This window comes from Trichomycterus rosablanca, chromosome 14 (assembly GCF_030014385.1).
Source record: "Trichomycterus rosablanca isolate fTriRos1 chromosome 14, fTriRos1.hap1, whole genome shotgun sequence".
Taxonomy (NCBI): Eukaryota; Metazoa; Chordata; class Actinopteri; order Siluriformes; family Trichomycteridae; genus Trichomycterus; species Trichomycterus rosablanca.
In genome coordinates this window covers 20,762,788-20,781,118 of record NC_086001.1, presented here as the reverse complement: position 1 = coordinate 20,781,118, position 18,331 = coordinate 20,762,788, and the positions used below count along the sequence as shown (strand labels likewise).

Sequence of the window (18,331 nt, the reverse complement as noted above, 5' to 3'; positions counted from 1 at the left end):
GTCGTGATGTTAGTGAATTAAACCTACATCTCTCTGATGATCTGATCGATGAGCTGTCTGTTCTGACATGCTGCTTAAGCCCGGCTAGCTCAGTCAGTAGAGCATGAGACTCTTAATCTCAGGGTCGTGGGTTCGAGCCCCACGTTGGGCGAGTATCTTCATTTAACATCTACAGAAACCAAAAGGATGTTCTTCCACTTTGGACAGTCGGTCTCCAGTGACTTATCAGGGGGATATTTGTGCTTGTAGGACTGTTGTTTTCAGTTACTTATTTCCACTATTCTGTGGAACTACACATTGATGTTGTGTCTCATATCCGTTTGATCAACAGGCAGGTTGTGCAATAAAAGACACTCGTCCCTGGGTGGTCTCGAACCACCAACCTTTCGGTTAACAGCCGAACGCGCTAACCGATTGCTCCACAGAGACACATGCACAGCTGTTTCATTGGACGGTACACACGGGTCACATGACTTGCTAACTTTCACAGCAGGGCAATTAAGTTTGGATAATTAAAATAATCACATGTTTCTGACCTGAATGTGTTGTGGGAATTCAAAATAACCCTTAAAGATTGACACAGACAACCGGGATAATGATAAAAGCAGCTAAGCTGAGGGCCAATCTCAATGCAAACGCACACATGCCTTTACAGGAGAGAAAGGGCGACTCTGTCTGCCCTATCACAGTATTTATACCCAGCTTACTGCCCCTTCAGGCTAACTCTGCTCAGCAACCCAGCTCAAGGTCAACTTCCCAAACCAAACTTGTTTATCATACTACAAGAATAGTCAGTTTGTTAGAAACATGGCGTACCTCCACAAGAATGCACCCGTATCAAAACCCCGCGTGCACCCCCGCACACACAGTCCTGACACCCATGCATTCCCACGGAAGCAAGATGCCCATGTCAAGGTCAACATATCTCTGGACCTAAGAAACCTTCCAAAAGTCTCTTCTACCTCTGCTAATTGAACTAAGAAAGCAGAAACTTATAAGTTTAATGCAAATAACTAATAAAATAATTAAATTTCCATTTACAGAATCTCATTCCCAGGCCCAGAAACAATTTTATTATTTAGATCAGGCCTTTTGGGCCTGAAAAAGGGGAACTGATAGATAGAATAAAAAAGTGTTCATAAACTTTTGGCATTTGTCCTTCTCCTTTGACCTCTGTGTTGCAACAAAGTTACACATCCCAGCAATAGTTAACCATAGCAGATTTGAGATTTGGTTTACGAGAGCGACGCCTTAGCCCATGGCAGTGGTAGCACAGCAAAGAATGGTCAAACACTGAAAAATGTCCCTGTGCAAAAGTAACAACTGGATGCAGGGGATTGAATCCTGGACCTCATACATGCAAAGCATGCACTCTACCACTGAGCTACATCCCCTTTAGTTACATGGCAGGATTGCTGTGGCTCGATAGCTCTGTTGTAGAGAATAAGACCGACAGGCAAGACATGGTCCCTAATTAAAAAGCTTTTGAATGGAGATGCTGGGGCTTGAATCCAGGACCTCATACATGCAAAGCATGCGCTCTACCACTGAGCTACATTCCCGACTTGTGTTTCTCAGCGTAAACCTCCAACGGGTACGAGAGTCTTTGCAAAAAGAAAAGCAGAACCATGAGCAGGAAAATACATTAAACACTCAGTTAACAAGCTCCATCATGTCATGCAAGCCAATAGAAAGTCCCATCCAAAATTCATCTAACTCCTGTACCTTTGCTCAGTCAGCTGGGTGAAGTTTAAAACAAGCTTGTGATTGAGTCTGACTAAGTACCTGGATATTTCAAGGGATTGTGACACCCTGGAGCTCATACAGGCACAACATGCAGTACCTCTAAGCTGCCATCCCTATGTAGAGGAAATGTGCTGGTGTGGAAGCACAGCATTAATGTGGTAAATAAGACCTGCAAGGGAAATTAGGAAAAGAGTTGTGATTCTTAAATTAGCCTAGGGGGAATGTGAACTAGAGCATATTGGTCATGTTTTAAAATGAGAGCATGCATGTTAAAGGCACGAACGGGGATTGAACCCGTGAGCTTCGGTTTACGAGACCGACGCCTTACCACTTGGCCATCGCACCGCTTCAGGTAACTGGCAGGAAGTTGAAAACACATTCTTCTGCAAAAGTAACAACTGGAAGCTGAGCACATTCTTAAAGTTCAAGAGTAACAAGCAGAACGCCAGCTTGATAGTGACCGTTCTTAAAACCATAGGCTTTAGAAGCACACTTGAAGCTTTTTCCATCAGAGTGAAACATCAAGCTACTGGAGATGCAGGGGATTGAATCCTGGGCCTCATACATGCAAAGCATGCGCTCTACCACTGAGCTACATCCCCCGAAACAAGCACCAATGCAACAGTTACAGGACTCTTTGCAAAAACAAAAAGAGACCCATGACACAACCCATGCCATGACACACCCTGGTACTGACACACCCCCATACCATGACACACCCCCATACCATGACACACCCTGGTACTGACACACCTCATACCACGACACACCCTGGTACTGACACACCCCATACCACGACACACCCTGGTACTGACACACCCCCATACCATGTATGTACTTAGTCCTGGTGTGTTCTTAAGTGGCCCTCTACTATGTTTAAGAGCAGAGAAAACCCCTAAATGATTTTTTTTTTACTTAAAACTTCTTGACTTTTATTAGTGAGCACCACATTAGAAAATGTGTGTGTGTGTGTGGTGTACAGTACCTGAATAAATTTGGTTACAGTATGTATACTGACTGTGGTGCAGTAACAGACAGAGGTGCAGTATAAGGGTAACAGTGAGTGTCAGTATGTTGGGTGTGCAGTATAGTGCAGTGAATGTGCTGTATGAATTACAATTGGGTTCATTAGGGATGATCAGGATTATATTCAGAGATCTTAGAACCTCATCACATTCATGCACGTGTCTTTCTTTTACAGATTGAGTGTTTTGGTTTTTCTGGAGGTACGACTGGAAAGGAAACTGTAACAAACGACCTGGTAAATCATCATGGGTACTTTTTTTTTAATTATTATTATTGAAACTGAATTCACTCATTAAGTCTCCTCTCCTACAGCCGAGACGAACTTGAGACCACACACAACAGAAGGCGACGAAGACAATGGACGGAGAGACGACAAAAACGAAGATGCCGGTCCGGTATCTTAGCAAGGCTAAAGAGCCCCTTACAGACCACCGCTACCGAGTCTGTTTGTCACGAACGTCAGGTCACTTTCAAATGATGGATGAACTGAGACTAAGTTTAACATCACAAACATCTATACAGAAAACGTGTACGATGATAATCACAGAATCTTGGCTTAATCCAGGTGTGGATCCAAACGTCCAAAACGTTGTCTCTGACAAGTGTGAGATCTTTTTAATGCCCCTCTCATTCAAGTCAGAAACATGCCATCATTTCAATTTGCCAAACTTAATTACCCTGCTGTAAACCTTAGCAAGTCATGTGACTCGTGTGTACCATCCAATGAAACATCTGTGCGTGAGTCTCTGTGGCGCAATTGGTTAGCGTGTTCGGCTGTTAACCGAAAGGTTGGTGGTTCGAGCCCACCCAGGGACGAGTGTCTATTATTGCTCAACCTGCCTGTTGATGAAACGGATATGAGACACAACAACAATGTATAGTCCCACAGAATAGTGGAAATAAGTAACTGAAAACATCCAGTCAACAACAGTCCTACAAGCACAAACATCCACCTGATAAGTCACCAGAGACCGACTGTCCAAAGTGGAAGAACGTCCTTTTGGTTTCTGTAGATGTTAAATGAAGATACTCGCCCAACGTGGGGCTCGAACCCACGACCCTGAGATTAAGAGTCTCATGCTCTACCGACTGAGCTAGCCGGGCTTAAGCAGCATGTCAGAACAGACAGCTCATCGATCAGATCATCAGAGAGATGTAGGTTTAATTCACTAACATCACGACCAGATTAAGAACTAATTCACAGTTTACAAACAAACACAATTCAGAATAAGCAACAGAAACAGACACAGACTTACTGTCACTGTATTGTATTGTATTATAGTGTTAAACTGTAGCCTATTTTATTGAGATTATGCTTTAATGCTGTATTTTCTTAAATGTATTTAATTCAGCACAATGGTTAAACTGCACAACCCAACAAGTTAAAATAACCCATCATGTGTTCTGTCCAATATTTACACTGTGCTTTTCTTTCCTGTCGCCATTGCAGGTCTACAACACGTTACAGAAACACTTGGGACACTTTATTTTTGCTTTCTTTATCTTGCTGGTGTCACATTGTATTGAAACTAAAATAAATAAATAAAAACTTTAAATTAAAAAGCAAGTGTTTAGGTTCATTCATCATCTTAACACATATTACAAACTAATCAAGCTCGTCACATTTCAGACATTGTTCATGTAAACAAAAATCTCAAGTGGAAGCACAAGGTGATTCATTTATTTATAGACGGTGCTGTTTATGGTTTTACACTTAAAAACATGAACAGTTAAAAAATAACAACAAACACGACAACAACAATTTAATAATAATGTCACAAATCTGTACCCAAGCAACAAGCTGTAATTTATCTAGCACCACTAGATGGGAACGATCTCTGTACAACATTTTGAACTTCACTTTAAAAGTCAGTTCAGTGTGTTTTACTGTAGTAAGAATAGCTCCACATGTTTTGTACGTAGTGTTTATGGTATTTAAGCTGGATGGATAGATGGAAGTTAACATGTAATCTAAGATGACTCTTAAGTTTATTCGCTGCTGTTGGCTTATAAAGTTTTACTGAACAAACTGGCTCGTATTTTGGCACTGATATACCTTCCTGAATGGTGATCTGCTTGGTTGACACAACTAGCACAAGTAATCGCGGTCTACACCCCACAAGCGCTCTGTAGTACTTGCACATGTGCTGAATGCTACCATCCTGAAACTGCTAATGCTTCTTAATCTTGGACCTCACACCGGGGCCCCAAATAAAAGCAGTAAGGTCCCACCGAGATTTGAACTCGGATCACTGGATTCAGAGTCCAGAGTGCTAACCATTACCAGAGCCGTAGATAGAGAGAGTTGCGACACTCCTTGATCTCGCCGCTACGCGGTCACGTGGTTCATGTAACCCTCCAATAGTTCCAAACAAACCCGGCGCTGTCATGTTCTCATATGGGACAGGCAGCAGTAAATGAAATATTAAACAGTAAATAATAAACATTTGTACAATTTCTGGGTATCTTCACCTGCCTTTACATTTACTGCATCTGCTTTAATGTCAATTTGGTATATGAAGTGGAAGATTGATGTTTATAATGACTTAATAGGTCGTTCTTGTTAACACACAGTACATTATATTAGCATACATTACATCATGCGATATCATTAAGTAGTAGAGACAATATACAGTACAGAGATTAAAGTTTTTTATGTTTTGTTTTTTACATAAACTAATCTCCCTTCACTTTCCTGAGGATTCCTGAGGAAAGTAAAATTAGCATGATTTATTATGGCTCTGATGTTTTATTATCATTTCTGTAACAAGACTCTTGATTAATCAACTTTTAATTAATCAATTTTAGGTGAAAAGACTCTAGTGTCAGTAATTAAGCTTAACTGACTAAGCTAAATTCAGTTATACCTATTAATTAAGATAAACATGTAACATTTAGTGCTGAGCAAATGCTAAACAATAACAGTATTAAGTATATTAATGACATTAAATTCATTATTTTTTTAAAACAAAGCAACAAACAGCTAAAAATGTTTGATAAGTAGTAAAAATGAATGGGGCTCTATGGGACATTTGGAACTATACAGAGCTCCACAACCCGGAAGCTGCACAGAAAATATGTCCCGCCCCCTTTCCAACGGTTCCCTATGGGAGTGTCGCCACTCTGTTCTCTCTACCGCTCTGACCATTACACCATGGAAACCTGACACTGCAAAAACTAAACGTAATGATTCACCATTTGCTGAGAGATACAGGGCTAATACACCACTAATACAGATGTGCTAATGGAGATGTTTTACTGCTAAGCTGCTGTTCAACTCCAGTCCAGTTGGTGGCGCTGGTGCGTCTTAAGTTGTTCTGCCAACCGCCATTAAACATCATAAGAAGAACAAGAAGCTGCTGTGTTTGTACTGTAGAGCCTCATCTGTAAGTAAAATATGTATTTAATTATAACCCTTATATTTAATTATAACCACATTCTAATTAATAATAAAACTAGAGTTCATAATAAAACATCACTGTGAGGATTTGAGGAGCTTTAACTTCAGTTTTATTTAAACAAACAAACTATTAGCTGCTCCGCTAACTGTTAGCATCACACATGATTCAGTACTGATGAACCGATTCATTTGAACCGATGAATCAGTCGATTGTAACGGATTCAGAGTTTCTTCATTATTAAATCTCACATTTTGATATAAACACGTCACATTTTCAGCTTTGTTTACAGTTGTTAATGTTTGATAGAAACAGCGAGTTCTTGTAGCTTTGTTTACAGGTTGTTTTACAGGTTTATAGTAAAAGTTAAAAGTATTAGTACAGCACTGTTATTGGGAGTGGATGAGAAACTAGATGTAAAGAACATCAGACTTAATCATTTCACTTTGGTCCACAAAACCACTTCCACCAAACTCAAAGGGTTGTTTCCCAGACAGGGATTAAGGCTTATAGTCCAGGACTACATTTAGCTTTAAATAGAGAATCTCCATTCAAAATGCTGTGTAGTCTAGGACTAGGCTTAATCCCTGTCTGTGAAACCAACCCAAAAAGTTCTATTAGAAGTCTTTTCTGTCTGATGCTGCTCAGTCCCACAATAGTTTCAACATTTTCACTCTGTTTACAGCCTCACAGCATTAAAAATAAACAGTTAAAACAGTCTGAAAGAATATTCCTGGATTTCTCTTTAATAGGGAATAAAGTACATTTGTCTATCTGTCCGTCTGCCTGTCAGATATTTTAATAATGCAGTCAGCAGAAGAGGGACACGTCACCCCCATAGATCTACAAAATGAAGGATTCCAAGAGAAACTAATAAAGAAGGAGGAGGAAGAAGATGGAAGTTACTTCTGTAAGTAAATGTGGAGCAATTTGCCATGTTAGTACAGTACAGTTTGGTTAGTATAGTAGAAATAATAAGAGAATGTGGATAGTGGGATTAGAACCTGTACTGTACCGTACTGTCCTGTGTAGAAGTGCTGATACTTCCAGTCTGGATTAAATCTAAGTAGTATTTATTTGTGGTAACTAAACCCACAACCTTCAGTTTCCTCCAGTTGTTGAGTTTCTTCTTCACATATTGATGAATTTCAGGTGAAGGATCTTTAATCCCTGTGGAACACGTCACCTCTGAGGAACACCTCACCCCAGAGGACCAACAGTGTGGAGGTTTCCAGATGAAGCCTGTGAAGAAGGAAGAACCTGAAGATAAAGATGAACTCAGTAAGATATTTTTTATCTTGAGTAAAATAAGATTTGGATTGAATAGAATCAGAGGAACCTGGGATGAAGCATCATACAGTGAAAGCTTGTATTGTGCTCATGCAGATCAGTGTGAGCAGGAAATGATGAATGCAGGATGAATCACGTTACAGGACTTTAGCATCAGATCTCAGTTTAACAATTACTAACAGTATTTATTATTTATAATGTTATAAATGTATTTGATTATTTATAATGTTATAAATGTATTTGATTATTTATAATGTTATAAATGTAATTGTTTATTTATAATGTTATAAATGTATTTATTATTTATAATGTTATAAATGTATTTGATTATTTATAATGTTATAAACGTATTTGATTATTTATAATATTATAAATATATTTGATTATTTATAATATTATAAATGTATTTTATTATTTATAATGTTATAAATGTATTTATTATTTATGTTATAAATGTACTTGATTATTTACAATGTTATAAATGTTTTTGATTATTTATAATATTATAAATGTATTTGATTATTTATAATGTTATAAATGTATTTAATTATTTATAATGTTATAAATGTATTTGATTATTTATAATGTTATAAATGTATATTATTATTTATAATGTTATAAATGTATTTGATTATTTATAATGTTTTAAATGTATTTGATTATTTATAATGTTATAAATGTATTTGATTATTTATAATATTATAAATGTATTTGATTATTTATAATATTATAAATGTATTTGATTATTTATAATGTTTTAAATGTATTTGATTATTTATAATGTTATAAATGTATTTGATTATTTATAATGTTTTAAATGTATTTGATTATTTATAATGTTTTAAATGTATTTGATTATTTATAATGTTATAAATGTATTTGATTATTTATAATGTTATAAATGTATTTGATTATTTATAATATTATAAATGTATTTGATTATTTATAATGTTATAAAGTTTTTGATTATTTATAATATTATAAATATATTTGATTATTTATAATATTATAAATGTATTTAATTATTTATAATGTTATAAATGTATTGATTATTTATAATGTTATAAATGTATTTAATTATTTTGTGCTTCAGAACTGAACAAGGATTTCTGCTGCTCCTCGTGTCCACGTTCCTCTACAACCCAAAATCACCTCCACAATCACATCAAGAGCTGCAACCATGATAAATATGAGACTCTGGTGAAGATTAAGACTGAACATGAGGATCTGACGCCCACCAGAAGCTCCAGTAATCAGCAAACGTCCTCTGGTACTGTCAGCATTAACACCTCTCTCAGTCCCACACAGGAAGAAGGAAACGTCTGCTCACCGTGTGGGAAGAGCTTCAGTACCCAGGGTGCTCTCAAAATACACCAGCGCATTCACACTGGAGAGAAACCATATCAGTGCTCACAGTGTGGAAAGAGCTTTAGGTTCCAGAGTGTTCTCAAATTACACCAGCGCATTCACACTGGAGAGAAACCGTATCAGTGCTCACAATGTGGAAAGAGTTTTAATGGACAGAGTCATCTCAAAATACACCAGCGCATTCACACTGGAGAGAAAGTGTATCAGTGCTCACAGTGTGGAAAGAGTTTTAATGGACAGAGCCATCTCAAAATACACCAGCGCATTCACACTGGAGAGAAACCGTATCAGTGCTCACAGTGTGAAAAGAGTTTTAATGGACAGAGTGATCTGAAAAGACACCAGCACATTCACACTGGAGAGAAACTATATCAGTGCTCACAGTGTGGAAAGAGTTTTAATAGACAGAGTGCTTTTAAAACACACAAGCGCATTCACACTGGAGAGAAACCGTATCAGTGCTCACAGTGTGGAAAGAGTTTTAATGGACAGAGTGATCTGAAAAGACACCAGAACATTCACACTGGAGAGAAACCATATCACTGCTCACAGTGTGGAAAGAGTTTTAATGGACAGAGTGATCTAAAAATACACCAGCGCATTCACACTGGGGAAAAACCGTATCAGTGCTCACAGTGTGGACAGAGTTTTAATGTACAGAGTAATCTCAAAAAACACCAGCGCATTCACACTGGAGAGAAACTGTATCAGTGCTCACAGTGTGGAAAGAGTTTTAATGTACAGAGTAATCTCAAAATACACCAGCGCATTCACACTGGAGAGAAACCATATCAGTGCTCACAGTGTGGAAAGAGTTTTAATGGACAGAGTAATCTCAAAACACACCAGCACATTCACACTGGAGAGAAACCATATCAGTGCTCACTGTGTGGGAAGAGTTTTAATGGACAGAGTAATCTCAAAAAACACCAGCGCATTCACACTGGCGAGAAACCATATCAGTGCTCACAGTGTGGGAAGAGTTTTAATGGACAGAGTAATCTAAAAAAACACCAGCGCATTCACACTGGAGAGAAACCACATCATTGCTCACAGTGTGGGAAGAGTTTTAATATACAGAGTGCTCTCAAAACCCACCAGCGCATTCACACTGGAGAGAAACCGTATCAGTGCTCACAGTGTGGAAAGAGTTTTAATAGACAGAGTCATCTCAAAATACACCAGCGCATTCACACTGCAGAGAAACCATATCAGTGCTCACAGTGTGGAAAGAGTTTTAATGGACAGAGTGATCTGAAAATACACCAGCGCATTCACACTGGAGAGAAACCATATCAGTGCTCACAGTGTGGAAAGAGTTTTAATATACAGAGTAATCTCAAAAAACACCAGCGCATTCACATTTTTTAGAAATGATGCTCACAGTGTTGGGGAGAAATGGTTAGCAATGAATGAATTGTACTGTGTAATTAATAGGTAATTAATTACACAGTAAACATTAATAAGTAAATAGTAATAATAAAAGTATAAATCTTTAGGTTAAACTATTACTGGGAAATAATGTGATTATGTATAGTGGAGTGAATGGTGGGTAGAACCAGGAGGTTTAGAGCCTGATGTAAGTGAATGCTATCAGTTAATAGTGGAAGTGAATTGAAAATAAAAGGTATTGTATCGGCTAGCATATATTGGTCTTAGTGCTACTGTGCTTGATTGGATTTCTTCATACATTTCAAGACTTGTACAGAGTATGTTCACAGTAACTCCTGTCATTAGTGGTGTCCCTCAGGGCTCTGTTTTGGGGCCTCTACTATTTATAATTTACCTTCTTCCCATTGGACGTATCTTTAGGAAATACAAAAATTTTATTGTTATGCAGACGACACCGAGCTATACCTGTCCACTGTGCTCACGACTACTCTTCTTCCTCCATCTCTCTCTGATTGTCTAATAGAATTAAGAACATGGTTCTCTTACAATTTTCTCACATTAAATGCTGATAAAACTGAAATTCTTCTTATAGGTAGAAAATCTCCTCTCTCTAAATCTAACAAATTCTCAGTGATGATGAAGGACTCAGTCGTCTCTCCTTCCACTCACAATCTTTCATTTCATGCACATATTAACAATATCACACGATCTGCTTATTTCCATTTACGTAACATAAATAGTCTACGTCCATTCCTTTCTCCTAGAAGTGCTGATGTTCTTGTTCATGCCCTGGTCACATCTTGAATTAATTATCCTTTTTGGTCTACCTCATATGGGAGCTAGAGCTTTTAGCTACTCTGCCCCACATCTCTGGAACTCTCTCCCTCCTGACATTCACACCATTGATTCAATCCCTAGTTTCAAAACATGCCTTAAAACTTATTTCTTTAAACTCGCCTACCCTTAATCTGTCATTAATTATGTACTGATGTTTTGTATTGTAAGGTGTCCTTGAGTGTTTTCAAAGGCACCCATAAATAAAATGTATTATTATTTTTATATGTTGGCACAGATGTTACTTATATAACTTGTGTTTCACACATTTTCATTGTTTGGCTTATATAACTTGGTACAATCAGTTTTGTACAATCTGATGTTTTCATATACTTGAGCAGTTTCTACAGTCTGGGCAAATGGCCACCTATCCAGTCTAGAATTAGTATTGTTATGGTCATTTATGTGTCATTTATGTATGTTGCTTGTTATTGCTTGTTTGCTAATAAAATATCTACATATTGAACCTTAATCCTCGGTCTCATTATTGATTCCTGAAAGCTTCTGTCCTGTTTTTAGATAAATAAAAACACGTCCCAGTCAGTGTACTGAAGAGCAGAGAAGGCTACCGCTAGCCAGGTCTTTACCTGTTTTAGTTCTGGTTTGTAGCGACTGGTGAGTGGTCTGTACGCTGGAATCAACATAACAGAGGTGTGGTCTAAGTAGCCACAAAGTCCACATAGGAGTGAGTAAACTGACATTGTTCAGCTCACGTATGGCACTGAGGTAAAAGATATTTGGTATAATAAGAACATCAACATTTTTCAAGGTTTTGTTGGTTCATTGGTTAAAAAAGTCTCCATATAGATATTATATCATTAATTACACTTAGCCCTGATTGCTCTGTGTTCAGCTGTATTGAGGATATTGACATTTTCCTCAGGCATGTTGTTACATTTTAACAAAAAGCATCCATTTTTTGCTGAGATAACAATTACTACACTTAGCATTGTTATTGTACTGGAATTCTGGGTTCAGCTAGTAGTGATATCATAATATATCAATTATTACACTTAGCATTGATTGATAACTGGAATTCTGTGTCCAGCTCTGTTGAGGATATCAACATTTTCCTCAGTTCTGTTGGTACATTCGTTAAAAAAGTCTCCATATTGATAATATATCGCTAAATACACTTTGAACATTGATAGTTTGTTGATATTCTGTATTCAGATGTATTGGGAACATTAACATTTCACTCAGGTATGTTGGTACATTTAAACAAAAAGTCTCCATATTGCTAAAATACAGAGGTGGAAAAGGTACTAAAATATTGTACTCAAGTAAAAGTACTATTACTTTAATTCAATTCAATTAATAAAATCTACTCAAGTAAAAAGTAACTCATTTAAAATGTACTCAGAGTAAACGTTACTGATGACTTTTTTAATGGGGGAGGGGGTCTCTCCTGTGAAATGCAAACAGGACAAGTGGATATAAATCTCACATAGTTAGTTTAATTAAGATATAATAGAATAAAAACATGTTGATAGAACACTTAAAACATTTAGGGATGTGTAATGTGTTATTTTAGTCCCATAAAACTTTTTTAAACTGTATAACCACTGAAGTTGACATTGATTGTGGATTCTATAGACCAGCCTTCTTTTCATCACCAACAAACAGCCAACATCATACTGCAGATCTCATAACTCAAAACAAGTCAAGGTTGGAGTTTAAAGTGACAGTAAGTCTGTGTTTGCTTCTGTTGTTTAATTTGAATTGTGTTTGTGTGTAAACTTAATCTGGTCGTGATGTTAGTGAATTAAACCTACATCACTCTGATGGTCTGACTGATGAGCTGTCTGTTCTAACATGCTGCTTAAGCCCGGCTAGCTCAGTCAGTAAGTCATGAGACTCTTAATCTCAGACTCGTGGATTCGAGCCCCATGTTGGGTGATTGTGTTCATTTAACATCTACAGAAACCAAAAGACCGTTCTTCCACTTTGGACAGCCAGTCTCCGGTTGGGTGGCCAGACGTCAGGTTTTAGGGCGGACAGTCCAGCTTTTCAGCTGCCAGTCTTCCATTCACGCAACGCTAGGACGGACACTTAAAATATTCCTTTTGGAGTGAACTGGTTTCATTTTTGATCAATATTATCTGTCATTGGCTCAGATACATGTCAAAACAAATGCTTTGTATTTCATTGATTTAACAGCCTTATTTCACTGCTTAAAGTGCTACCACTGGCCATTCGCAGAAGGTCCGCCCTCTAAATGCTAGTCTGTGATTGGGTGGCTGAGTCAGTCACTCAGCTCTCATGATCAGGAATGCGGTGAAAATGCCAAATAGTAAACTTTTGGAGGCAGCGAGGACAGGACTTAAATATGAAAAGTAGACACAACATTTAGTGAGTAAAACAGTAATTTGTTATAGAATTCTTGCTTAAATTGGTCAAAAGCTCTGTTATATGGGTTCTGTATTTATTCTGTATGTTGCAGTATCATGTCCCCCTGTTCCTAATGTAGAATAAAAGCATTAGGAAAGTATGAGGTTAAAAGCATCAGCTTTTATTTATTCTTAAAAGAAAAATACATGAACCTCAGTCATCTCACACAAAGATCTGTTCTGCTCAACAAAAGTAAAGCTCTCCATTGTTTCTGTGTGGCAGCTCCATAACTGAAGGGCTGTCAGTGTAGAATCAGGTATGTGGGTATATGCCCTGCTCTTAGACATTGGCCAGTTAGTTCGGTTAGTTAGAGTGTGGTGCTAATAACACCAAGGTCGTGGGTTCGATCCCTGTATGGGCCACTCCTGCTTTTGGACTTAAACTAACAAACAAGTGAGCCTTCTCTAACTAGCAGGTCCTATTGACCTTGGCTTTAAATGTTGTCTCTGACAAGTGTTAAACTGCACAACCCAACAAGTTAAAATAACCCATCATGTGTTCTGTCCAGTATTTACACAGTGCTGGTTGCCAAATAACACCTTTTCACCTGCATTCGGCCTTTTCTTTCCTGTATACCAAAAACATTCACCATTGCAGGTCTACAACACGTTACAAAAACACTTGGGACAAAAGAGCCATAAACACTCTCATTTTTGTATATTATAAAATCTGTACCCAAGCAACAAGCTGTAATTTATTTCTAGCACCACTAGATGGCGACGATGTCTGTACAACATTTTAAACTTCACTTTAAAAGTCAGTTCAATGTGTTTTACTGTAGTAAGAATGACAGTATGAGCTGATCTTTGTCTCATTGTGTTGCTTTGATGAAGAAAAAGCCGCTGGGTCAGTGTGTAACAGGAGGTTTGGAGTGAAGGTGGGTGTGTGTGGATAAAAGCTTCCAGCACCTGGTATTCCCAGGCAGTCTCCCATCCAAGTACTAACCAGGCCCGACCCTGCTTAGCTTCCAAAATCATCTTCATCTGTATCATATGTATTACACTTTTTCTTTACCAGCAGCACTGTGATTAACAGAGTGACAGTAAGACCTAGTAGCGGTATTGGTAGCTCTTATTACATTTAATAGTAACACTTTAAATACTAAAAGCTCTGAATTTCACTTCTACTCTTTTCTGTTCTTTGCTCTCCTGTTTTCTTCTCCTCTCCGAACTTCTTTATTAACGATTTAGTTTTCATTCTGTTATGATTGATGAATAGAATTTCAGGTTACATGAAAAACTATTTTGAATTATTACCCACCCAGTTCTTTACATCCACTTTTTATTGTCACTCCAGCTCAAGCCTACATACAAATACATGGACCGTGAGTTTAGACGTTCCATTAAACAACCGTGGACACATTTGTTGACATCAGATTCAAAACCAAACTCTCATCACACAGAGGACTCGGATGGAATTTACAGTTTAACAAATACATTTATTCATCAATAAAGAAACACTTGTCTCCTGACCCCTCAGTTGGTCTTGGTCAATTGGTCACCTCCATGATAAGAAAACACCTGAACTACAACAATAGTATTTATTTATTTTTAAATGTAATTTTAATGTCTGTATTAAGATTTATATGAACTGGGTTGTATGCACTAGAAGATGGTGGGATAATTAAACGTAAATATGAGTATTTCTTTTAACAAAGGAGTTTAGCTACCACTAATTTGGTCTATAGATAAACACAAAGAACAAAGACTCATGATGATAGAACAATGCAACACTGTTCAGTCCACAGCCCTCCATTCACACCTTCTCATGTACATTCTGGTTGAGGACGGTTCATTATTTGCTAAGTGGAAAAAAATCTAAAGACTAGAATTTTGGAGTGTAGATCTAGAAATGTTAAAGTAAGAGGCTATTCATTTATTAAAACTTTGCAAACACCATAAAGACCAGGGTAAAATTCTTTTACTTGAAAGTAAAAGTTGTTCTGTGTTTATTAAAGTAGATTCAACTTAAATAAAGAACAAAAACAGATTCAGATCTGAGGTTGGTACATTACACCACATTACATTTGATGATTAATGATCATATTCATACCATCATGTACATTTGATAATTGAAGTAGAACAGTTCTAGTGGATATTAGTGAAAAATGAAACGCGACTTCAGTCACAAAAACGTAACTTCTGTGTGACCGTACTGGTGTCTATAAAAAATGCTGCTTCCAGTAAAACTTCATCTGCACTATAAGCAGCAATATGAGTCATCCTCTTATGTGAATGCGCTGGTGTGGTGTATTTAAAGGATATTCCTTTTACTAAGGTTCTTTTCAGACAAGTGATACAACCTCTCTCCTGTGTAAATGCGCTGGTGTTGTTTGGAGAACATAATGTGCAATAAAATACTTCACACACTGTTAACAGTGATGTAGTTTCTCTATGTGAATACGCTGATGCCGTTTGAGATTATTTTCATGAGCAAAAATCTTTCCACACTCAGTGCGGTGATACGGTTTCTCTCCTGTGTGAACACGCTGGTGTACTTTAAGGTCACTACTTTGAATAAAACTCTTTCCACACTCAGTGCAGTTATACGGTTTCTCTCCTGTGTGAATACGCTGGTGTTTTAGAAGGGTACTAAATTCAGCAAAACTGTTTCCACACTCTGAGCAGTGATATGGTTTCTCTCCTGTATGAATATGCTGGTGTTGTTTGAGATGACTCTGCGTAGTAAAACTCTTTCCACACTCTAAGCAGTGATATGGCTTCTCTCCTGTGTGAATGCGCTGGTGTTGTTTGAGATTACTCTGTGTAGTAAAACTCTTTCCACACTCTAAGCAGTGATATGGCTTCTCTCCTGTGTGAATGCGCTGGTGTCATTGGAGATTACTCTGTGTAGTAAAACTCTTCCCACACTCTGAGCAGTGATGAAAGTTCTTCATGTTTATGCTTTGATAAGACTGTAGAAACTGTTTCCTTGGAAAGCAACAGAAACAAAGAAACAAGTCGATTAATTAGAATTACTTTTACTTCATTAATACCACAATAATATTAAACTCTTCACCTAGTGATGAAAACATTAAATTCACTTCACGTCTAAGTGAGAATCTGAATTTAAAGAACATCAGGATAAAATACTTATAAATACAGCAGATATTAATAATGAAATAACTATAAATAACTTGATATAAATAAAGATATAAAAGATCTGACTTTCTCAACATCAGTTCTGCACCAAGCAAATCTAATCCAGTTCATGACAGGACTAATAATTAGCTCACAAGTGTAAATCTTTGCTGTGCTGGGAGTAAAAAAGGCTTCATAAAACACCACAATTATGATCATAAAGCTATTTTAAACAGTCTGAATATATTAACCTAATAATATTAAATAACATCATAAAATAAAAACAACAAATGCAACATAAATGTAAAAGAAACAAACAAGAAAACACTTTACCTTCCTGTTAGAATCCTGGCAGCCACTTTAACAAAGCTGGTGTCTCCAGCAGGTCGTTTTTAATGAAGAACGTGCAGAAGATCCTTCTTACCAAGTGACTCAGCTACAAGTCTAGAGTTTAGTCCTTAAATAGAGCTGAGGACAAAGACCCAAGACGAGTTCAAAACTCTGCATTGGTCAATCATCAGACAACTATTCACACCTTCTTGTGTGAAGTACTAGCTCATTATCTATGGAACGTGTGCAAATGAAGTAGATGGAGCCACATGAACTTAGATAAAGCTTTTATGATAAGAATGTAAGTCATGTAAAATGCTGTATGTATATTTGTGTGAATTAGTTTCTACTGTATATGAGGAACAATAAGAAAACTATAAGAGGAAACACCCACCTATAGATTTATCTGTATTTATGGTGTAGAAATATTTACTGTGCACTTGTGTGTCTGTGAACTGTTTGATTTACTACTGAGGTCAAGCCTCCACTTCAAAATGCTCAAATCAGGCCCCACATTGTTTGTGAAGATATGCGTATTCTAAACATTACGGTAAAAGCACCTGGCGGAACTATTTAGGATAGAATTTCAGGCTTTAAAATAAAAGGTTTGGTAATAACTGGACCTTATGATTTTAAATTTAAAGTCAACTAAAACATAATCTAAGCTCATTCCCGTTTTAATTTAGATTGTTATTAAACGGAATAATCTTGATTACATAAATTGTTATTGTTATTAAAAGGAGTTCTCGTGTTTCCACAGAACAATTCCACTTTATAATGATAGTACATCACCTGTAGTTTACACTCAGTTAATATCAAGACATTCTGATGTATCATTTCTAAATTAATTCTAGAAACGTGACAATATAAAAGGCCTTTATTATAAAGTTGAAGTGTACGAAAAAACAGGGTTTAGATTTGCATAAAACTTTTAGCATAGACCATGTGATCAGTACCGTAAAACATGGTGTAAATGGACCTGGGTGTAAATAGCATTTACACCAGGTTTCAAACTGTACACTTTGCTGTTTACACCAGGGTGCAGATAGCATCTGCCTAATTTAAAATAGTTCTTCATGTAACCTGAAATTCTATTCATAAATCATTAGTTAATAATGAAGATTGGAGAGGAGAAGAACAGAAAAGAGTAGAAGTGAAATTCAGTGATTTTGGTATTTAAAGTGTTATTATTAAATGTTCTTTTATATGATCTAAAACGATTATAAAAAATCAATAAAATGACTAATAGTTTAATGATAAAAAATTACTAGCTGTAATACCAATGTAAACAAAATACATCATAAAAAAGTATCAATCGGAATGTAAAATGAAACTATATTATTATTAATAATAAAAGATTCACTAGTAGTACTGATCGTTCATTTGCCATTTCACCAATATCTGTGACACCCTGGATTCTGGGCTAGTTTCAGCTTCAGGCATTCGGCTGGATAATTTTGCTGAACCTGGCAACTC

At 36.9% G+C, this 18,331-nt stretch overlaps 1 protein-coding gene and 5 non-coding genes across 6 annotated transcripts in view; 2 read left to right on the top strand and 4 right to left on the bottom strand.

Annotated features, from left to right (window-relative positions):
* Window positions 1–10,121, top strand: part of LOC134326185 (zinc finger protein 585B-like) — a gene marked incomplete at its 3' end in the record, with an annotated part of 34,091 nt that extends 23,970 nt beyond the window's left edge. The window contains exon 3 of the mRNA XM_063008378.1: window positions 8,901–10,121. Coding sequence (XP_062864448.1) covers window positions 8,901–10,121 — 1,221 coding nt within the window. The remainder of the gene's footprint in view (window positions 1–8,900) is intronic.
* On the bottom strand, window positions 1,491–1,562 carry trnaa-ugc (transfer RNA alanine (anticodon UGC)). Its single transcript has one exon. It is a non-coding gene; the product is annotated as a tRNA-Ala (tRNA).
* Window positions 2,020–2,091, bottom strand: trnat-cgu (transfer RNA threonine (anticodon CGU)). Its single transcript has one exon. It is a non-coding gene; the product is annotated as a tRNA-Thr (tRNA).
* On the bottom strand, window positions 2,277–2,348 carry trnaa-ugc (transfer RNA alanine (anticodon UGC)). Its single transcript has one exon. It is a non-coding gene; the product is annotated as a tRNA-Ala (tRNA).
* Window positions 3,515–3,588, top strand: trnan-guu (transfer RNA asparagine (anticodon GUU)). Its single transcript has one exon. It is a non-coding gene; the product is annotated as a tRNA-Asn (tRNA).
* Window positions 3,804–3,876, bottom strand: trnak-cuu (transfer RNA lysine (anticodon CUU)). The gene has a single exon. It is a non-coding gene; the product is annotated as a tRNA-Lys (tRNA).
* Window positions 10,122–18,331: the final 8,210 nt, after the last annotated feature.